At 45.2% G+C, this 23,849-nt stretch overlaps 1 protein-coding gene across 2 annotated transcripts in view; it reads right to left on the bottom strand.

Annotated features, from left to right (window-relative positions):
* The window catches only part of ATXN10 (ataxin 10), a 216,946-nt gene that overhangs the window by 189,985 nt on the left and 3,112 nt on the right, over window positions 1-23,849 (bottom strand). For both annotated transcript variants that reach the window (XM_082254890.1, XM_082254889.1), the window contains exon 2: window positions 8,363-8,548. In XM_082254890.1, the coding sequence (XP_082111016.1) occupies window positions 8,363-8,548 (186 nt within the window). The remainder of the gene's footprint in view (window positions 1-8,362; window positions 8,549-23,849) is intronic.

Consider the following 23,849-nt stretch of genomic DNA (forward strand, 5'->3'; position numbering starts at 1 on the left):
TGTCGCGAGCTGGACGCAGGTGCTTAGACGCGTCCTGGTGGCTGATTCTGCCCCCCAGGCGACATTGGATATGGTGGATCAAATCCATCAGGGTGTCATGTATCTGTGTGATGCGGACCTGGATATGGTTCCGTTGGCTGCACGTGTACATGGTGTGGCGGTGTTGTCTCGCCGCTTGGTTTGGTTGAAGTGTTGGTCGGTGGACCAATCTTCGCGTAAGACCTTGGCTAATCTGCCCTATGATGGTTCTCGCCTTTTTGGTGAGTCCCTAGATACGTTAATTAAGGGGATCACGGGTGGTAAGAGCACGCTCTTGCCCCAATCCCACAAGGCTAAGACGGCTCCCGGTAAGAAGCATGCTTCCTTTCGGCCCCCTCAGGGGTCCTTTCGGTCACACTATAGGGGCAAGCCGTCCAAGGGTCAAGGCTCCCACAAGAAGCCGTGGGCTGGTAAGCAAAAGTCCGGCCAGTCCGGTTCCGCGGCCCACAACAGTGCGGCCTGAAGGGGCGCCCTCACCCGGCTCTGGGGTGGGGGGGCGCTTGCTCGGTTTTCTCCAGCCATGGCTGTCCCGGGTGCGGGACAGGTGGGTTCAGGAAATCGTTTGATCTGGCTACAATATCGAGTTTCTCTCTCGGCCGGAGAGCAGATTTTTTCCCTCAAATCTTCTACTGTCCCCGGAGCGTTTGCGGGATCTGCATCTAGCGGTGTGGGACCTGAGGGCTCAGGGAGTGGTGGTCCCGGTGCCTCATCGGGACAGATTTCGGGGGTTCTATTCCAATCTGTTCACCATGCCCAGGAAGGAGGGCAAGGTACGTCCGATTCTGGACTTAAAGGCGTTGAACCGCTTTGTGCGGGTGCGCAAGTTCCGCATGGAATCCCTGCGGTCGGTGGTGGCTGCCCTGGTTCCGGGGGAGTTCATGGCTTCCATCGACTTGAAGGATGCGTATCTTCACATCCCAATTTTCGAGGGTCACCAGAGGTACCTTCGATTCGCCATAGCGGAGGATCATTACCAATTTGGGGCGTTGCCCTTTGGTCTCGCCTCGGCTCCACGGGTGTTCACCAAGGTGCTGGCACTGGTTCTGGCTTTGTTGAGAGCCCAGGGCGTCTCTGTCCTAGGGTATCTGGACGATATTCTGGTTCGGTCTGCGACCAGCCAGGGTCTGGAGAAGGCTCTGTCCGTTACGATGCAGACTCTGCAGGAGTTTGGTTGGACTCTTCAGGTGGAAGTCGGGTCCCTCAGGGACGCTCCATCCTCGTCCATTCGGACGTGCATGCGGTGTCTGGGATTGATGGTCTCAGCTTTCGAGGTGATTCCCTTCGCCCAGTTTCACACGCGGGGTCTTCAAGCGGAGATTCTGTCCAGATGGGACGGGCGACCGCAATCTCTGGATCTTCGGATCTCGTTGAACCATCGGACAAGAAGGGATCTTCTGTGGTGGCTCCAGTCCCCGTCGGTGTCGGGGGGCAAGTCTTTTCGTCCCTTCTCGTGGACGGTGATCACCACGGACGCCAGCCTGTCGGGCTGGGGTGGTGTTCTGGGCGTTCTGTCCGCCCAGGGTACTTGGTCGGAGGAAGAGTCCTACCTTCCGATCAACATTCTGGAACTGCGAGCGATACACCTCTGCCTTCGACGTTGGACGGACAGGCTACAGGGCTGTCCGGTTCGGGTGCAGACGGACAATGCCACGGCGGTGGCTTACATCAATCACCAAGGGGGCACCAGGAGTGCCCGAGCGGCTCGAGAAGTGGCCAACATTCTGTCTTGGGCCGAGACGCACGTCCCGGCAATATCGGCAGTTCACATTCCGGGGGTGGAGAATTGGCAGGCAGATTATCTGAGCCGTCAGACCCTGGACCAGGGGGAATGGTCCCTTCACCCGGATGTCTTCCAGATGTTGTGTGCGAAGTGGGGTCTCCCGGCGGTGGACCTGTTCGCGTCTCGTCTAAACCACAAGGTAAAGCGGTTCGTGGCAAGGACGCGCGATCCTCGGGCAGACGCGACAGACGCGTTGGTTGCCCCGTGGCATCAGTACCGACTGATGTATGCGTTTCCACCGATTCAATTGCTGTCCAGGTTCCTTCGCAGGTTGCACTCGGAACCAACCACGGTGATTCTTGTGGCACCGGACTGGCCTCGCCGGTCCTGGTACGCAGACCTCGTAAATCTGGCGATCGACGCCCCGTGGCGTCTGCCTCTTCGAGAAGATCTCCTGTCGCAAGGGCCGATCTTCCATCCTGCTTTACAGTCGCTGGCTTTGACGGCCTGGCTGTTGAAACCGAGGTCCTGAAGAAGAGGGGTCTCTCCCCTGAGGTCATTCACACTTTGATCAATGCGAGGAAGTCTTCCTCGGGGAAGGTCTATTACCGTGCTTGGAAGGCATATTTTGCCTGGTGCAAGTCCAGGGGGTTCACACCTCACACTTATTCGGTGTCTAGGGTGTTGTCCTTCCTTCAAACGGGTGTTGACCAGCGTTTGGCGTTGGCTACTATCAAGGGTCAGGTGTCTGCGTTGGCCGTTCTTTTTCAACGTCCTGTGGCATCGAACTCTTTGGTTTGCACTTTTGTGCAGGGGGTTCGGCATCTGATCCCTCCTAGGAGGGACCCTCTACCCCCTTGGGACTTGAATCTAGTTCTGTCCGTGTTGCAGCGTGCTCCTTTTGAAAGGATCAGGGAGATCTCGCTGTCCTTGTTGTCCAAGAAGGTCGCCTTTTTGGTGGCAATTACCTCGGCTCGTAGAGTGTCGGAGCTGGCAGCCTTGTCCTGCAAGTCTCCATATCTGGTCGTGCACTTGGACAAGGTGGTCTTGCGACCTAACCCTTCTTTTCTTCCGAAGAGGGTTTCGGAATTTCACCTCAATGAGGACATCGTCTTGCCTTCGCTCTGCGCGAAGCCTAACCATCCGAAAGAGGTGCAGCTGCACTCCTTGGATGTTGTCCGGGCGATTAGGTTTTACCTAAAATCGACTGAATCCTTTCGCAAGTCGGATTCCTTGTTTGTTCTTCCGGAGGGTCCTCGGAAGGGCATGGCGGCGTCGGCTTCTACCATCGCCAAATGGATCAGACAGACCATTGAACAGGCCTATGCTTTGAAGGGGAAAGTTCCCCCTGTGCCTGTGAAGGCGCACTCTACCAGATCTCTGAGTACGTCTTGGGCCTGTCGTCATGGGGCCTCTGTGGCCCAGGTGTGTAAGGCGGCGACTTGGTCAACCGTACACACTTTCACAAAATTCTACAGAGTAGATGTTCAGGCATCGGCGGATGCTTCCTTTGGCCGCAAGGTTCTTAGTGCGGCAGTTCCCTAGTGCCCTTGTTGCGGGCTCCTTGGCTGTTTGGGATTATTTGTTTTTCCCTGGGTTCTTGCTCCTGTTGAGCGAGTGTTTTTTCTCATTGCCCAACTGGTTTCCTTCCTTTGGTAAGGTTCCTTTCTCTGATGTGGAGACGGCGTTGTCTTAGGCACGACTGCGTTTCCCACCCCTCATGTTTGCACTGCTTTGGGACGTCCCCATTGTGACGAATATGAAGAGGGCGGCGACTGTCGGAGGACGTAAGAGAAAACGGAATTTTTGTAAAATCTTACCTGTAAAATTCCTTTCTCTGAGTCCTCCGACAGTCGCCGCCCCCGCCCCTCTTTTGGGGTTGTTGGTTGTATACTCTACTGCTATTCCACTGAAACTGAGTTGGATACAGGAAGTGGAGGGTTATAGACTGAGGGGACCACCCCCTGGGGGTGGGATATGTTAAAAACCTTAATACTAACATATTCTGTTGCCTAGCTACTCCTACGGAGCAAAGGTCATAACCCCATTGTGACGAATATGAAGAGGGCGGCGACTGTCGGAGGACTCAGAGAAAGGAATTTTACAGGTAAGATTTTACAAAAATTCCGTTATTCTTGCTCCCTTCAGGTTTTGGGATACTTATTACCACCATCCTACCACATTGTTCTGTCTATCAAACACAAGTCTACCCAGATTAAAAGACTATGGCCTCTTTCACACGGCCGCTCCAATTTTTTTCTTCCGCTCCGGCACTTTTTTTTTTTTTTTCACGGACACGGATGACACTTGTGTCATCCGCTCCGTATGTCCGCATATCATCCCATCCGTTTGCGGATGATATACGGACATAATGTATGTCTATGGGGATTGCGGATGTCAGCGGATGACACCGCTGACATCCGATTTTGCATCCGTTCTGTTTTTTTAAACGGAAGAAAAATAGGGTTCTGTTCCGTTCCAAAAAACTGGACAGAACTGTAAGGACAAATCGGATGTCAGCGGATGCTCATCCGCTGACATCCGCAATCCCATTGACATGCATTATGTCCGTATATCACCCGCAAAAGGATGAGGTGATATACGGACATACGGAGCGGCCGTGTGAAAGAGGCCTATCTTTAAAAGCTATGTCGAAATGTGACTGTAAAACTGGCTTGTACGAATTTCAGGCGGTTCCAGAGAACCAGATGAATCTCAATTGGTGGGTGGCCCTGTCAGCTGCTTCCTGTCCAAAATACCTCAACTGAAAAATTGATGCAGCCAGGTGGAAAATTGTCAGCCAAAAACAGCTGCATCCAATCAGAGTCGATACAACAGGCACAGTCGGAGACTCATCCAGTATGGATAGAGGGATCTGCGATTTTTTTTCCTTTCCTGTTTGCAGGCTGTACTGCCAGTATAACACACTGTGAGGATAAATTCCCACTAGTAAAATATCTGAAAAGCAATCGGCAGTGCATTGCTTTTCAGAATTCCGCTAAGCCACTGTTAGGCATTCAGGAGGTGAACCTGTTTGCCAAGCAGAAACTTTCAGTGGGACTACTGTACTGCAACTGTCAGCCAAACGCTGTATGGTAGCTTTTAGGCAGACGGTAAAACCATGATTCAAAACTGTTGTTTTTGATGCCCCCTGGCTCCTGACGTGACAAAAGGCCTAATGGTATATGCAGTTTTCAGAACCTGTGAGGCAATTAAAGTGGTGAAACTAAGAATCAATGGAAGCCCTTTTATTTAATTATGTTGGTACTTAGAGAAATCTGGTAGCTTTCACTGCCACAAAACACTAAGGAAGAGGAGAGTAAGCCACATACAGACAAGATATTATTCGAATACTTCCAAGTGTTCCTTGGTGTCAGCAATCCCCAGAATCCCACTAACAAGATTGACAGTCTGATTTAGGACCCACCACCTTGTAAGAGAGTAATGCATGTGCTGCAACACGTTACGATAACCCATACCTATCACAATCTTGTTTTATTTTTGCAACCACAGGAAACTGAAAGGTTTGCGGTGCACTGTAGAGCAGGCATATTCTGTAGATATGCTGATGTGGCATTCAAAATGAATAACTGTGTATGAAATGCAAAGGTGTGAACAGGTCCTAAATTAGGCAATGCTCCCCATTTTGAGCACAGTTAGATTTTTTCTACAGTAGAGGCCTCATACCCAACCAACCATTCACTCTTCTATACAACAGGCACAATCCTTGTGCAAGGTCGAGCAGATGTTTTTTCAACCCTTAGTTTTTCATCCACTGACAGGGTTGTCTCTGAAACTGCATGTACGTTTACATTATGTGGTTACTATACTTTAGGACAGGGCTTGGTGGAGTACTTTTTTCAATGTCGGCTCATAGCAGAAGGTTTCCTGGATATACGGACGAGGACCTCCAATCTTTGCAGTGACATCTGCTGTGCAGCTCCCAAAGCTTTGTGGTAACATTATGCAAGTTTTCTAGACATAATTAAAGGGAGAGACTTCAGCCCCACACAGTGAAACCACACGAACATACAAGTATTTGGCACAGGGCTCTATATGCCAGGGTCCTGGCAGCAGGGATTGTGCTTACTCAGGACTTTCCTTTAACCTGTAAAACGACCGGAAGGCTACACAGCTTAAAGAGCAAGTCTGCACGATAAAAAAAAAAAAAAAAAAAAAAAGACACACACACACACGCCATAAAAATAGTTAATCTGTCAAAATTTCCCAAGATGATTAGATTGGAAAATATACAAATGCAATTCTGTCCCTTTCTTAAATTCAACATGGCAACAAATTGAACATCAGCCTGCATTGAAAAGTTTCTAAAATTTGAAGACTGAATTTCTGTAAAAGTATTAGTGCTTTTAAATCGACTTGCAGACTTGTCTTAAAACAAAGAATCATCTACAGTTAATAAGTGCAGGCAGCTAGAGGTCTGTCTTGGTGGCAAAGCTTTTGCCTCCTGCACATTCCTTTTGGTCATCATACAGATAAACCAATAGTAGTGTGAAAGGAGCGATCTCTCTGCAGCAGCCCGACATACTCCCTTGCCATAGTCACAAGTACAGTTCGGCAATCAGCAATACTCGCATGCATTCTCCTGATTGCAGAGCTGTAGCTGTGACTAAGGCAGGAGGACACATCTGAATGCTGCACAAAGCCATATTCCAGGAAGGAATTTTTATACAGGCATTTAAGCTGAATTAAAAACATTCCATAAGAAAGACACTTAAAATGTACAAATTTAATAGACCCTTAATGTGTGTAAATACTTTTTTTCTTTTACTTTAATGGGGCAGAGATGAGTGAATAATTCTGCTGATTTTCTACATGTTATGAACATGCCCATGGGTACAAGACTTTTGGCCTGAGATCACTCAATTTACTCATTATTTAACTACTATTACCATTCCAGTGACAGCTGGAATATGTCTATTGGGGTTGATGGACTCCTTAGCATTTACTCGTGCAGCCAAAACCTTTCTTGGACTGTTGCTCTTTTATGCTTGGAAAGCTATATTGTTGACATGAAGTCTGACAGGGTCCCTAACCTAGACTATTGGAAAGCCCCCTTTACAAAACAACTTACCTCTCTAAGAGCTGCCCAAAAAAAAAATGTATTAAAGTTTGGGACCTAGGTTCTCCCTGAGCTTGCGTGGGTTTCGTCGGGGATGCTCCCATGGAGCAGCCGATCAGGTCCGCCTGAAAAACAGACAGGCAAACCCGATTGGAAAGCTCAAGTGAAAGGGACATTAGGTGTACTGCGGTATACCTACGGGGGTTGATTTACTAAAACTGGAGAGTGCAAACTCTGGTGCAGCTGTGCATGGTAGCCAGTTTATAAGTTCAGCTTGGTCAACTAAGCTTTGACAAATTGAAAAAAAAAAAAACTGACAGCAGATTGGTTTCTTTGCAGAGCTACACCAGATTTTGCACTCTCCAGTTTTAGTAATTAAACCATAAAGTGCCTAAAAAAAAAAAAAAAAAAAAACAATAGGCAAGTATATTCATCTTTTGTGCACAGGTTCGTCAGTAAAGTTTAGGCTGAAATTCTCCTATTGGGGGGATATACCATCACCCGCCTGTCTTGTAGACGCAACAAGAAATGAGAGGAAAACTCGAAAAAAGCTCTTCTCAGACAGCTTCCGTTGGATCAGGTGTCCCCATTTCCCCTCATCTCTTGTTCTAGTACAACAATAACATTTTGGATTTCACATCACATTCTGTCTGAGACAATGGTCCTCAGGACAAACTGGGCATGGGAATTTCTTCAGCGTGGACAAAGACCACGTTAGAAACCTGACTTTAGAAATTCCAATCCTTCCATATTCTATCTGAAACTAAGCAAAAAAATGTTTAAGGGTAAAATAAGATAAACTTTTAAACATAAATTATTCTCCAGTATGTGCTAATGATCTTCCACGGGGTTAAACTGGTTGTAAGGGCAGAAGGTTTATTATCTTAATGCATTCTATGCATTAAAAGAAAATAATAAAACCTGTGTGAAAGCTTCTTGCTGTTGGGGCACTCGTCAGGAAGGACAGGCCAGGAGAGCCCAAGAGGGACCCAAGAAGAGGAAGATCTGAGCTGCCCTGTGCAAAACCGCTTCACAGAGCAGGTAAGTGTAAGTGTCGGTTCACACTATGGCGATCCGACTTGGGGGGCGACCTGTGAAGTCGCGTGCACCGCGACTTCGGCGCGACTTGCACGGACTTGACATAATGGAAGTCAATGCAACTCGCTCCTACTTCGGTCAAAAGTAGTGCAGAAACTATTTTCTAAGTTGGAGCGAATTGAGTCGCTCCTATTAGAATGGTTCCCATAGCACTGAATGGACCGCGACTTGTCGGGCTCCTGAAAAGTCGCCGTAGTGTGAACCGGGACTAACATGTTTGCTATTTTTAGCCGATTTAAAAAAAAAAAAAAAAAACACACAAGACTTTAGTATCACTTTAATGACTTCATTATATTCAACAGAAAAAAATGTAAATGAAGTATGGATGGATGATATGAATGTCATAGTCTGTAGTACCATGGAGTAAGTAATCATTTCTCTTACTATGAAGAATGACACTCAATGGATACAATAAGTATATTTACCTGATGGCGTTTTGATTTTGGGCGCATTGCACACAGGAATTTCTAAGACAGCGGAAGCATTCGGCAGACAAATCAAGCCAACACTCCGGAGAGGAGTCAGATGTAGCACTGTTAGCCTGGATTCCATGCAATGCTCTGGACAGAATCTTTAAAAGCACTGTGAAAATCTTCTCATCAGTATTCTCTCTGGAAGAAAAAGAAAAGTGTATGTTCCGAGATGTAAATAACGTTGAAGCTTAAGGAGCTCCTAAAAGCAAACAGTTTTTACCTGAAGGCATTCCCTGCATTAAAATAAAGTCTCCACTACTTGTTGTAGCAGCTACCAGTTTGCTACCACTTGAATTATGGCTGGAGTATGAAAGCGTAAAACCCCTGCCAGTTTATTTTTTGCTGTTTTTGTACCGTTCGGGAAATTTATCTTTACTTCCTTAGCCAGAAACACAACAGGACGTTAAAAGAAATCTGTCAAAGTGAGGAGGGACTCTCATACAGTTGTCCCCATTGGAAGATTTTTCCCATACCATTTGTTCTGAAATTTTGGATTCCTCTTACTTTCTATCTCAGTGACAATAGCTGTCAAGGCAAACAGAAAAGGCACAAGGGGGCACGGAGAGTAATAAAAACTTGAGAGTATGAAGCCGGCCATAAATGGATTGAATCGCAGCAGGTTCAGCAAGGACCAGCCGAGATTCGATCCATCTATGGGCAGGCTGATTGTACCCAAATCAATCCATCGTACTGCGGTACAAACAACATGTTTGATTTTTAGCATGCGAATAGCATGTTCTCCCAGCAAGGATGGCTCCCCGCGCCCCCTGAAAAAACACAAGAGCTCTGTGGAAGAGATTCCCCCATCGACACTGACTGTGTTAATAGGGGAATTAGGTGATTTCGCTTCCTGCAACCTTGGTGGCAGGAAAGAAAATCACATAATAGATTGCCTGCTTAAAGGAGTTGTAAAAGTCAGAAAGGTTTTTCCTCTTAATGAAATTCTATTCATTAAGATAAAAAGCCTTCTGTGTGCAGCAGCCCCCCTTGAGCCCCCCCCCCCAAATACTTACCTGAGCTCCATCTCTGTCCAGCGATGTCCACGAGACCCTCAGCCATCCGGGACTCTCCCTCCCGATTGCCTGAGACACAGCAATGGCGCCATTGGCTCCCGCGGATGTCAAAGCCAGATAGTCAATCAGGAGAGAGGGGGGCAAAGCCGAAAAGCAGCTTTGTGTCTGAATAGACACAAGGAGCTGCAGTTCAGCTCGGGTGCCCCCATAGCAAGTTGCTTGCTGTGGGGGTACTTAACAGGAGGGAGGAGCCAGGAGCAGCAAAGAGGGACCCGAAAAGAGGAGGATCTGGGTTGCTTTGTGCAAAACCAACCGCACAGAGGAGGGAAGTATAAAATGTTTGTTATTTTTTTTTTAAATAAAAACCAAGAGTTTACAATCACTTTAACCCTTCCCCATTCTGGCTTAAAAAAAAAAAAAAAAAAAAAAAAAAAAAAAGGATTTGCCTAGAGAAGACTTTATAAGCGGAACTTCACTCTTTTAATCAACATTGACTATTTTTAATACTTATGCTGCTAGCATTAGTAATTGGATAGGAAAGTATCTCATATTTGCTTGTTTTAAGCTTTTTTGTTTTTACATTTCAGTTACTTCCTGATTTCCAGGCCTATGCAAATTAGGTCATACATGCCAAGAGTCTTCAGTAGGGGAGGAGAGGCTTTTTCAGCTAAGCAAACCCTCTCCCGCCAAGCAGCTTGCTATGGGGGCACCCGAGCCTCAGCTCCGTGTATCTATTCAGACATGGAGCCACTGTTTGGCCACGCCCCCTCTCTCTGCTAACTGACTGACTTTGTCTCAGCCAATCAGGAGGGGAGAGTCCCAGATGGCCAAGGCACTTCTGCACATCCCGGGATAGAGTTAGGGCTCAGGTAAGTATTAGAAGGGCTGAGGGGTGCTGCTACATACATAAAGTGCATTAGGATAAAAAAAAAAAAAAAAAACCCTTCTGCCTTTACAACCACTTTAAAACAGACCTTGCTGAAAGCTGAAAAGCAAGCTTATAAAGGTCTGGGCCCCTGCCTAGAGATCAGCTTTAAAGCGGATGTAAACCTCCACATGCATGCAGTAAAGTGAACAGCCTCAGATGACACACCAAAATGAAACAAATCGCTCTACATAAAGTTTTATTTGTATATCTGCAGTCTTCAGCTTTCTACACTGTTTAGAAAGTGAACATTGTTTTAGAATGTGTTCTTCCTATTGCAGCACTGAGTGTGGAGTCTTGGCATACACTGTGAGACAGCTGATCAGAGGAAAGGCACCCCCTACCCCCTCCACATAGGAAAAAAAAAAAAAAAACATGCAGAGCTGTGCTGTGAATAGACCAGCTCTCTGCTAGTCTATCTATATGCACCCACCCCCAACATAAATTTCCAGCTGCTTTTATTTTCTGTGCCGGAGAACATGTAAGGGAGTAGCAGAAAGACACGGGACTTAGGGCTTTGGCGAGAGATAAGTGAACCTTACATATATATGTGCCCAGTTCAAAATTTCATGAATGGGATTTACATCCACTTTAAGGGTGGATGCCAATTTACCTACCAGTATGTTTTTAGACCTGGGAGGGAAGTCACACACAGGAGATCATATAAACTACATACAGATAATGGCCCTGGTAGCCACTGAACACAGGACCCCAGATTTGCAAAGTCCCAGGAATAACCATTGAAGCAAATTCTGCTTTTAATATGAAAGAAGACGTTAATGGATCCACTTTAAAAACCATTCCTTGTCACAAGACACTGTAATGCAGAAACTATGCAATTTTGGGCAGTCAAGATACAAAACAACCGCACAATCATTTAGACAGGATTGTATATGGTGAACGGAGATGAAGAAAGCACATGGCACAGCTTAATTCCTATTTACAGAATAGCTGCAGTAAAAATACATTCCAAAGTGCATTCAGAAATCGGAAAAGTAAGGTCATGGGTATTTTTTTCCCACCTGAGCCACGAGCCCAAAATCCCACACTTTGGAAGCACTTTTGTTCCTCTCTGCGCTGAAACACTCCGTTGAAGGCATTAGTGGTTTGCCACTGCCCAGCACGCAACACTCAATTATTTCAAATTAGTAAAGCAGGAGAGGGAAACTTTGCCCAATGAAAAGTATATAAAAATAAGCAGCAGCTACTAGGCAGTAAAGGCTAATTGCTTCTCAAGTGATGCCAAGAATACTGACAGATCAAAGTTTGTTTTAGAATATATTTTATAAAAAGCTTACTGCTATAACAGCATGGACCCACCAAACTGGTGATCTGGTACCACATTCATGTATTCTGTTATTCTTCTTAATAGGGCAACCTGGTGCTTTGCGGTTAACGCACTAGCCTTGCAGTATTACAGATCTGGGTTTAACCCCCACCGGAGACATTGCCTTCATGGAGTCATTTCCTCCTGGGTTTGCATGGATTTACTCCAAAAATGGAAAAGCGGTCATAAGAGAAATATTGTTTATATGGAGCATAAGAACGCAAGTGTCAAACTATAGGGATCAGCCCAGATATTATATTTATCATAATAAAATGGATCAAGATTTGATGGTCAACGCACTTCAGGGGCTATATACAAATGTTCTCCTTCATCAGGGCTACAAAATAACAAACATTTTTGTAGCAGTTATTTTAATGAAACAAATGTATCACTTTATGCATTCTACAAAGATTAATAAAATACATTTAAAGAGGAAGTAAACCCTCCTCTGCAAGTTGTACCTATAGGTAAGCCTATGATAAGGCTTACCTATAGGTACTGTAAATATCTCCTAAACATGCACCGTTTAGGAGATATTTACCTTTAATGCAGCCAGTGACATCACTGGCCCATGCGCTCTGAAGGAACGGCCGCTGGAGCCATTCCTTCAGAGCCCTGTGCCGTGACCGTCGGCTCCCGCACGCATGCACGGGAGTAACGTAATCGCGGGTCCGGCCAATCAGCTGGCCGGATGCCGCGATCCCGGAAGACGGGCGACTGAACATTTCGCCTGTCATACAGGTAAGCGGGTGGCACAGCGGGGGCTCGTTCTAAGGTAAGTATTTCATAATGAGCTAGTATGCAATGCATACTAGCTCATTATGCGTTTCTCTTTCAGGTTGGAAAAAAAATAAAAAAATTTTCAATGAGTTTACAACCTCTTTTAGGACAAGGGAATTATTTCAGTTGGCTTTAGAGGCAGTCCTTTGGTTACGGTCAAGAAAGGTTCTGTAGGTTTATTTTTAAAGTGTACTTACTGTATACACCAGGGCCTTTTTTTCCCTCAGAGAATAGGTGCAAGAACTCCCCTTTTCCAAACCAGTCCTTTCATCATCCCTACCCACCTCCAAGCACCATTTCTTGGTTCCACTCCCCACCCACATCCCAGAATACAGAACCAAGCATTATTTTGTGGTGCCAAGTACTGCAATTTGTATGGAATTTGATACTAACAAGAAGTAAAATAGTTTCCCTGCAGCCAGTAACAATAGATCCCCCTAACAATGGACTACCCGCAACAAAATTTCCCCCCTAGCAACAATAGAATCTGAGCAGCAACAACAGATCTCCCACAGCCAGCAACAATATACCCCTACCTCAACAGTAGATCTCCCAGCAACTACTGACCCCTCAGCAATACAAGACCCACCCCCAGAAACACTAGGTCTCTCACCAGCAACAATAGACCCCCCCCCCTGCAAAAATAGATCCCCTCCAGCTAGAATAGATTCCCCAGCAGCCAGCATCAATAGACCCTGCAGCACACCTCAGCACCCCTTGCCATTACATACAGTCAGTGCTGGAGGTGTCGGAATTGCGTTCCGCCGTGTTTCTGCTGAATAAAAACTCTGCTCAACACACAATGCCACAGTCCTTTTACCCATAAAATATGCTTTATTGACTGTGCCACAATGACAGAATGACAGACAAGTACAAATTTCAGCATGCTATTTAAAAAAAATGAAAAATGTTCCAATATACAGTATCTCACAAAAGTGAGTACACCCCTCACATTTGTTGTAAATATTTTATTATATCTTTTTATGTGACAACACTGAAGAAATGACACTTTGCTACAATGTAAAGTAGTGAGTGTACAGCTTGTATAACAGTGTAAATTTGCTGTTCCCTCAAAATAACTCAACACACAGCCATTAATGTCTAAACTGCTGGCAACAAAAGTGAGTACAACCCCAAGTGAAAATGGCTAAAATATGCCAAAATATGTCAATATTTTGTGTGGCCACCATTATTTCCCAGCAATGCCTTAACCCTCTTGAGCATACAGTTCACCAGAGTTTCACAGGTTGTCACTGGAGTCCTCTTTCATTCCTCCATGACGAAATCACAGAGATGGTGGATGTTAGAGACCTTACGATCTTCCATTTCGGGATGCCCCACAGATGCTCGACAGGGTTTAGGTCTGGAGACATGCTTGGCCAGTCCATCACCTTTACCCACAGCTTCTTTAGCAAAGCAGTGGTCATCTTGGAGGTGTGTTTGGGGTCCTTATGTTGGAATACAAAAAATGGGCCAGTCATGGATTGGAGCAGGTTGGGGGAGGATTGGGCGATCTCCAATCCCATATGCTTCCCATCCATCCATTAGCATCATGTCCTTCCTTTGTGAAGACACTCAGACACTCAGGTTGAGCAGTGTTATTTAGTGTTAGGACTGCAAGTTACACAGGATGCCTTGTTGTTGGCCTTGCAGCTTATACATGCGTTTGCAAAAGTGTGTTAACTAAACTCCTGTTGTTAACCTATATTGTTAGACAGGTTTATTTGGTTTGTTAGCAGACTGGTGGGTAAGTATCTCAAACTAAGGACTGGCTGTTTTCCACACACCTTCTTTAATCCCCCTTGCTTTTCAATTTGCTTATGTTGGAATAGTGCCCTGGGGCCCAGTCTCCTAAAGGAGAGGGATCATGCTCTGATTCAGTATGTCACAGTACATGTTGGCATTTATGGTTCTCGCAATGAACCTTAGCTCCCCAGTGCCGGCAGCACTCATGCAGTCCCAAAAAAATGTAAAGCGCCCCCGTCCCACCATGCTTACACACAAATGCGAACGCATACGTTACTCCTGCACTCCTGTTACTCATTTAAGAAAGCCATTTTGTTCCAAGCAGCCAGCTTACCACCCCACATGTAAAAGGGTGATCACACCACACGTGAGGTATTGTTGCGAACATCAGAGCAAGAGCAATAATTCAAGCACCAGACCTCCTGTGCCACTCTAAACTGGTAACCTGTAAAGGCGTTAAAAGTGACACCTATAGAGAATTAAGTACCATAGTTTGCCGCCATTCTACGGGCAGATGCAATTTTAAAGCGTGACATGTTAGGTATCCATTTACTCGACATATCATCTTTCACATTATACAAGGAAATTGGGCTAACTTTACTGATTTTTTTTCTCCCAAAAAATTGCATTTAAAAAAACCGCTGTGCAAATACCGTGTGACAAAGGAATTGCAACACACACCATTTTATTTTATAGGGTCTCTGTAAAAAAAAAAAAAAAAAAATGTACATGTAGGAGTGAAATGTCAGAATGACCTTCTGTCTGGACAGTGGTGATCGGCTCTGTACTGATCACATGCACTCTCCCAAGAAAAAAAATTACCAATTTTTTTCCATTTGCTGTTTTTGGGTACATCGATTCACGCTATTTATGGTGAGTTAGTTGATTAGACGGCTGGTTTTACGTTCCAGCACCTCTCCCTGGTTGTGGTGGCTACAGCCATTAATATGTCACACACCAAACTGAGCATGTGTAGACTGACTCCACTAGCTCCGTTTTATCCAGACATGTTTTGGGGGCAATCCAAGAAGGGGAGGATCTGTGCAAACAGCCTTTTTACACAATGTAGAGGATTAACCCCTTAAGCATACATTACTGCATAAACAGACTGATTTTATGGTTGTTGGTTCAGGAACACCAAGTTGAACTTGTATATAAGTTGGAATAGGTATATTTTTAAATTGTACCTCCAGCCAAAAAAATAATAATTTTCCCATTTTCTGGATAGCATAGGTAAGGGTTAACACCCCTGCAATGTTTGTGTTGCTGTCTGTACCCCTGTTCAGAAGATTTCACCTTACTTTCTGTCCTTATGACAATTAGATTTTGAAAATTTTGGGATGTCATGGAAACAAGGATTGGTGATAAAGCTTCAGTGGAGACACCTTTTTCCCCCCATGATAACTCTTACAGGAGTGAATTTCCCTTCTTAGGGGTAGATTTCCTCTCACTACCGGTTTCTCTCTCGCTCTCCATTCGTAAGTTGTTCTTAACTTAAAATGTTCATAACTCAGGGACTGCCCGGTTTAAAAATGCATATGAAGTAAAATATACTATATACTTCTGCATCCATCAAGGGTTTTTAAAGCTAAAGATCAGCTAAAATCTTTTTTCTCGACAGCTTTATTGACCTTGTAATTAGGGATAGACCGATACCGATATTTTGGTCACAACGTATCGGTATTGGCCTATATGGTGCGATATTTTGTACATTTAACCACTTGCCAACCATATACTTTATATATACACACACATCGGCAGAGTGGCTCTCCCAGGCAGAGTCACGTATCGGTACGTCACTTGCCCGCTGACAGAGAAGGACGGATGGCTGATGTAAACACAGCCGTCCGTCCTTATGCCTGCAATGATCATAGAGACCATGCAATCCTGCTGTATAGGATCACATGTCTATGTGATCATTTCACAAGCCCAACCCTCCCACAGTTAGAATCACTCCCCTATGCTTACATTTAACCCCTTGATCACCAACAGGGTTAGCCCCATTCCCTGCCAGTATCATTATTACAGTAACACTGCATATTTTTAGCACTGATTACTGTAGTAATGTCACTGGTACCCCCAAAAGTGTCAAAAATGTCAGTTAGGGGTCCGATCTGTCCGCCGCAATGTCGCTGTCCCGCAAAAAAGAGAAAAAAAATGCAGATCACCGCAATTACTAGTAAAAAAAAAAAAAAAAAAAAAAAAACCCACACAACACACACACACAATAAAAAATGACAAATCTTTCCCGTAGCTAGTAAACGCGATAACTTGTGCGCAAACCAATCAAAATACGCTTACTGCGATTTTGTTTTACCAAAAATATGTAGCAGAAAACAAATTGGCCTAAAATGTTAAAAAAAAAAGTTTGATTTTTAATTTTTTCTTGGGGGGGGGGGGGGGGGGGATGTTATACAGCAGAATGTGAAAAATAATTTTTTTTTTTTTTTTTTAAATTGTCGCTCTTTTTTGTTTATAGCACAAAAAAAAAAAAAAAAAAAAAAAAAATCACACAGGTGATCAAATACCACCAAAAGAAAGCTCTATTTGTGGAAAAAAAAAAAAAAGGACGTCAATTATATTTGGGTACAGCGTCGCACGACTGAGCAATTGCCCGTTAAAGTAACGCAGTGCCGAATAGCAAAATAGGGCCTGGTCATTAAAGGGGAAAATCCTCCGGTCTGAAAGTGGTTAAAGTTTTGAAAAATAAAGACAATTTTTGGTACTGAACATGGCTGGCTTGCTGGCATCCTGTGGAGGGTGGCTGGCTGGCACAGGGGCTGTGGGTGGCTGACTGGTATAGGGCCTGTGGGTGGCTGGTACAGGGCCTGTTGGTGGCTGGTACAGGGCCTGTGGGTGGGTGGCTGGCTGTTTGGCACCCTGTGGTGGGTGGGTGGCTGGCTGGTGCAGGGCCTGTGGGTGGTTGGCTGGTACAGTGCCTGTGGCTGGCAGGTACAGGGCCTGTGGCTGGCTGGTACAGGGTCTGTGGGTGGCAGGAGGGCTCCCTAGTACAATGCCTGTGGCTGGCTGGTACAGGGCCTGTGGATGTGGGTGGCTGGCACCGGGCTGCTGTGGGTGGGTGTATGGCTGTGATACACTCCCGGGAGACTAGTCCTGAATCCAGATGAGGCTGTCCAAGGCGAGGGAGGTGGCCTAAGAAGGCAGAATGACGTCACAAAAATATCGGCAATATCCGCCAGTTCCGGGGCCGATACCGATATATCGGGGAAAGTGCATATCGGCCCCAGATATATCGGCCTTGCCGATAAATTGGTCTATCCCTACTTGTAATGAATTATTATCCATATCGTGAAGACAGCTGGATCCTGTAGAAATCTTCTGAACTTCCAACGGTATGATGGTAATAGTTCTTGGTTTTTCCAGACTGAATTGCCCTCTCCTATTTTAAGAAACACTGGTGTAAAGCATGCACAAGCCTTTCTCTCAACTCCGGTCCTCAGGGCACACTAACAGGCCAGATTTTAAGTATTACCTTGGGGAGATGCAGACTAGAAAACTTCAATCACCGAGCAGCAAATTATATCACCTGTGATGTATTTCAGTTTTCTATCAAACCTGGCCTGTTAGTGTGCCCTGAGGACCAGAGTTGAGAAACACTGCTTAATGCCCCATACACACGTGCAGATTATATGCAGACTTTTGTCTGCAGACTTACCAAAACCATATAAAATGAGGTCAAACCTAAACACTTTCAATTTGTATGCAATCCGGCAGGCCCTTGCACTACATAGAAAAGGTAAGTCTGCAGACAAAAGTCTGCAGATAATCTGCACGTGTGTACGGGGCATTACACTGAATGTACTATGATTTCTCAAGAGTAATGCCCCATACACACGTGCAGATTATCTGCAGACTTTTGTCTGCAGACTTACCTTTTCTATGTAGTGCAAGGGCCTGCCGGATTGCATACAAATTGAAAGTGTTTAGGTTTGACCTCATATTATATGGTTTCGGTAAGTCTGCAGACAAAAGTCTGCAGATAATCTGCACGTGTGTATGGGGCATAAGAACTATCTTGTCATTCACCCAAGTTTCCCCAATCCAGGATTGTGCTACAATCAGTGTTGAAATAACTTTTTTCAATGGGAGGGAGGAAGGAAGAGGGGGCAGTTCCCTATTGGATCATCGCTAATGCAGTTTAGGCTGAAGATCTGAAGCTCTAAGCAGAAGTTCAGTATCAAGAAGAGAACTGGGCACCCTTCAGAGATTTCTAAAAGATCCAGCTCCTGCATGACTTGGGACAACCTTCACTAAAACTGTAGAGAAAAAAAAAAAAAAAAACACAACACTTCACTAATTATTACCCCCACCCCCTATCACTTACCTTACTCCTCTATTGATCCAATGCTGCATGATTGGCTCCTGCTGCTGTCAGTCAAATCCTGTGAGGGGGGCAGGGCCAAGCCACACTGTATGTGTATATGGATGTATACAGCCTGGCTTAGAAGTGTGCCAACAGGAGTTCCCCCAAAAAGCAGCAAGCTTACTTTGGGAGAACCTCTAAGAGGGGAGAAGCAGGGAGCACCAGCTGGGTCCCCAAAAGAGCAAGAAACTGCTCTGTGCAATACCATTGCACAGAGTAGGCAAGTATGGACCCATTTTTTATTTTAGGAGACAAAAATAAAGCCTTTAGAACCACTTTATTATGCGGTTTCATGAATTTGGCCAATAAAATCATGCCCTTGTCTAACGTACCGTATTTTATTATTTTTACAGCATGCCTAAATTAATGTGTGTGTGAATAAAAAAAAAAAAAACTGCTATACAAAAACTGGATTTTTGTAAGAACTTACCGTAAAATCCTTTTCTCTTAAGTTCATCGACAGATGCAGCTCCATCTAGTCAAAGACTATAGGGTTATGCTCCTATCAGGAATAGGCACTAAGTAGGAAAAAAAGCTTAACCACACCTATGGGGGCTGTCCCTGCAGGCAAAACCCCACACACCCCGCTATCAACTAGTTAAGTTGCAAGCAGTGTTTAGATTAGAAAAAAACCCCATTCACTCACAAGTAGAGGGGCGGGTGCTGGGTCTGTTGCTAAACTTCAGAGAAAAGGATTTTACGGTAAGTTCTTACAAAAATCCAGTTTTCTCTATCATTCTTCAACACACGCAGCTCCATCTAGTCAGAAACTATAGGGATGTCTCACAGCAGTATATTCATGAGTGATGGGACGACAACGCAAATGGAAACGTAACTCCCCAAAGGCTAAACTTAGCCAACCAGGTAACATGGAGCTCAACCAGGAACAACTGGAGCTCACCCTGAAAAAACAATACATTCTCAAAGAGAAACAAAAAAACAGTTCTCTTTAAAACAGCAGCCTGCAAAACCTTGCAACCAACGGAAGCTTCCGAAGATGCCGGTTAGCTCAAATCTCGTCAGGAGGCAATTAAAAGATGATATACGGCCCTTCAGTCGCTAACCCCCCCCCCCCCAGATAGTGAATTTCCCCTCATCCAGCTGGGAGTTGTGACGACACATAGCACTCAAACTTAGCGCAGACACAACTGATTTTATTGCAAGTTTCGCTCATATTTAAAGGCACGTTTTGAGCGGGAAAGACTGCTCCAAACTGGTTTACAATTTACCGGTCACTTTGACAATAGAACATGTCTCACAGAAACAGTACATGAAAGGCTTTTGTTTTCTCTATGCATCTGTGTCAATATGAGGTATCTTGTATCTGAATCTGTGTTTTGTGGCAGAGTCGCTCTGTCTGTATTCAGTTGTCATGTGTTAATGCAAGCAATTGTCAAATGTGTTTAGGTGGTGTCAGTAATTTCCATGCGTAGACTTAACCCTGTCAAGTGTCCAAATGAATGAATGAAAAGGTGTTTAACATGTCGTCTAAATGCAAAACACAGCTGTCTGATGTCCAGGGCCGTATGAATGAGTGTCAGTCTGGCTCGTTACCATGCAAATGCAAGGGCCCACACTCCATCACAGAATGAGCAAAAAACTGAAATATATATGAAATATAATAAGGCATGTTAATACAATCTTTCAATGCCAACACATCCACTTTGTAGAATTTTATGCACAGACGGCCAAGTTGCTGCCTTGCAGACTTGCAGCACCAACGCCTGATGGCGAAAAGCCCAAGAGGCACTCAGCGCTCTCATAGAATGCACCTTCACCGGAAAAGAAGGAACCTGACCCTTCAGTGAATAAGCCTGAACTACCGTCTGCCTGATCCATCTGGATATGGTTGCCGCAGATGCAGCCAATCCCTTACGAGATCCTTCGGTAAGGATAAAAAGATCGTCTGATTTTCTAAAAGACTCAGTGGTCTCCAGATAGACCCTGAGCGCCCAAACCACATCCAAACAGTGCAACGCAAATTCCTTAGAATGTTTGGGCTTAGGGCAGAGTGAAGGCAACACAATGTCTTCATTCAGATGAAAATCAGAAACAACCTTAAGAAACGACTGATTAGGTCAAAATACCATTTTATCCCTGTGCATCACCAGATAAGGTGAGCGGCAGGACAACGCCGCCAGTTCAGATACTCTGCGAGCCGAAGTGATAGCCACCAAGAAGGCAACCTTCTGGGACAACAAAAGCAGAGAATTCTCCCGAATGTTCTCAAAAGGAGGCTTTTGAAGAACAGATAAGATCAGATTGAGGTCCCACGGAGGTAGCGGGGACCTTCTCGGAGGAGTCATATAGAGCACTCCCTGTACAAAAAGGTATGAATCAAAGCGTAGCTAACGGGCATTGGAAATATATAGCCAAAGCCGAAACTTGGCCTTTGATAGTGCCCAAAGCCAACCGCTGATCAACTCCTTTCTGCAGAAAGGCCAAGACCCTAGCTATCGAAAACAAGCGAGGGTACACCTTCAGTGACTCACACCAAGAAATATACGATTTCCACCTACGATGATATCTTCCTAGAAGTCGACTTCCTAGCCTTCAAACAGCGTAGTATCACAGAGTCAGAAAGACCTCTCTCTCAACACCTGGCTTTAAACAGCCATGCCATTAAAGCCAGCGACTGTAAAGCGGGATGGAAGATTGGGGATCTTGAGACAACGGATCTTTTCTGAGAGGAAGTCTCCAAGCAGCATGGACGACCAACCTTACTAGGTCTGCGTACCAAGACCGGCAAGGCCAGTCCGCAGATACCAGAATGGCCGGAATCCCTTCCACCTCTTTCCTGCGCAGAAGCCTCGACAGGAGCTTCAAGGGAGAAAAGGCATAAATTAGCCGATACTGACCCAAAGGGACCATCACAGCGTCTGTGGCGTGGGCCAGAGGATCTCGAGACCTGGCTATGAATCTCTGAACCTTCTTGTTGAGGCGAGAAGCAAACAGACTTACCTCGGGAGTCCCCCACCAACAGAGATGTATAGTAACTAAGTAGAACTACTTCACTACTGTACTTAAGTACCGAAAGGCGGTATCTGTACTTTCCTAGAGTATAATTTTTTTCTCCTACTTCCACTTTTACTTCACTACATTTTTTCAATGATTTCAATACTTCTACTCCAGTATTTTTTTTTTTGTGCTGCATAGTTATTCGTTACAATTAACAAAATGACCACTGCCAGAACAGTAGATGGCAGGTTTCATTAACCTCAAAACGTGTATTATCAGCGCATACGAAAATAAATGCTACTGTATGCATAAATAAAAGCTGCATTTGAAATATAAAAAAACAATATGATGTTCAAACTTTTGACTTCTTTCTTTAATAACTACATAACACAGTACTTGTACTTTCAGTACTTGAGAAGCAATTTTTTTTTTCAAAACTACTGGTACTTTTACTTTCAGTACTTGAGTAGCAAAATTTTTTTAAAAACTACTTGCAATACTTAAGTACAAAAAATGTTGAATACTTTAGTACTTTAGTACAACTCTGCCCACCAAACACACAGGAGATGAAACACCTCTGGGTGCAGGGATCACTCCCCTTGATCCAACACCTGACGATTTAGGTAATCCACATGCCAGTTCTCCACACCTGGAATGTGTACAACAGATAGGGCTGGAATAAATATTTCCACCCAGGCCAAAATCTCCGCCACCGCTTTGGCTGCCAAGACACTCTTGGTGCCCCACTGGCGATTGATGTAAGCCACAGCCGTGGTGTTGTCTGATTGAATCCGAACTGCACAATCTTACAGACGAGTCGTCTAATGGCTCAGACAAAGCTTTATTGCTCTGAGCGCCAAAACATTTATCGGTAGTTTTGACTCTTCCATCGTCCAGGTAACCTGGGCACAGAGCTTCCTCAGCACCCTGCCCCAGCCTGATAGGCTGGCATCCATGGTCACCATCATCCAAAACAACGGAAGGAAGGACTTGCCCTTGCATAGTGCTGGAGACTGAATCCACCACAACAGAGCAGACCTTGTGCTGTGGCTTAACCGAAAGAGTTCAAGTTGGATCCTTGTTCCATTTGACAAGAACCGTCTCGAAGGTTGATACCATCAGACCCATGGCCCGCATGCAAACTTGAAGAGAGGACAGATTGTTCAACAACAACCGAATCGCCTCCTGCAACTTTTGCAGCTTGTCTGGGGGAAGAAACACCTTGACCAAGGCTGAATCCTGAGTCAAGCCCAGATAATCCAGTCTAAAGACAGGTGTCAGCGTGGATTTCTTGAAATTGATGTTCCAACCGAAATTATGCAGAGTACTGACAGCGACTGTTAGATTCCCTAACAAAACTGAAGGAGAGTCCGCTCTCAACAGGAGATCATGCATTGATGTCCGCTTTTCATCCGTCAACGGATGGATGAAAAACGGACAAACGGACCGTATGTGTGAAAGGGGCCTAAGACTTTTTCTTAAAGGGTTCCAACCTTCTGCGCTTAACAGGAAAGGATTTTTTTTTGTCCCCTGTTCGATCCAGAACAGTTTCCAAGCCTGGTCCGAACAGGTGGTCCCCCGAAAAGGGAATACCGCACAGTTTGGTCTTGAACCCATTATCGCCCTGCCAGGTCTTAAGCCAAAGAGCCCTCTCCTTGCTGAATTGGCTAGGGCTGAAGATCTGGCAGACATGCGTACAAATTCAGCTGATGCATCTGCAATATAACCTACGCCCCGTAGAAGCGTGGGAAAGGATGGTAGAATTGTTTCCTTTGAGGTGCCAGCCTCAATATGCGCTTTAATCTGGGTTAGCGAGTACTCCAGATTACGGGCCACTACCGTCATCGCCATGGCGGGTTTAGGATTCCCTAACAAGGACTCCCAGGTCTTTTTAAGGAGAGAATCCATCTCTTTATCCATGGGGTCAGAAAGAGAGCCCATATCCTCGAAGGCTAAGTCTGTCTGCCTTGAAATCTGAGAGAAGACTGCGTCCACCTTCGGTGATTTGTTCCAAACAAAAGAATCCTCCTATGAAAAGGGGAATCTCCTTTTCAGGGCTTTGGAAAAGAAAGGCTTCCACTCAGGATCATGCCATTCCTTTTTAACCGCTTCCACTAGGACTTCATGTACCAAGAAGACCCTTCTTTTTTGCTCACCTAGGCCCTGGTACATTTGATCGTGAAGAGATGGAGATTTCTTCTCTTCCTCTATCCCTAAGGTGGTGTGGATCGCTCCCAAAATATCCTCCACCTCTTAGAGGGTTCATTTGTATCTGGAAGCTTTAGTGGACTCACCATCCACTCCTG

This window comes from Pelophylax lessonae (assembly GCF_965119305.1).
Source record: "Pelophylax lessonae genome assembly, chromosome: 4".
Lineage (NCBI taxonomy): Eukaryota > Metazoa > Chordata > Amphibia > Anura > Ranidae > Pelophylax > Pelophylax lessonae.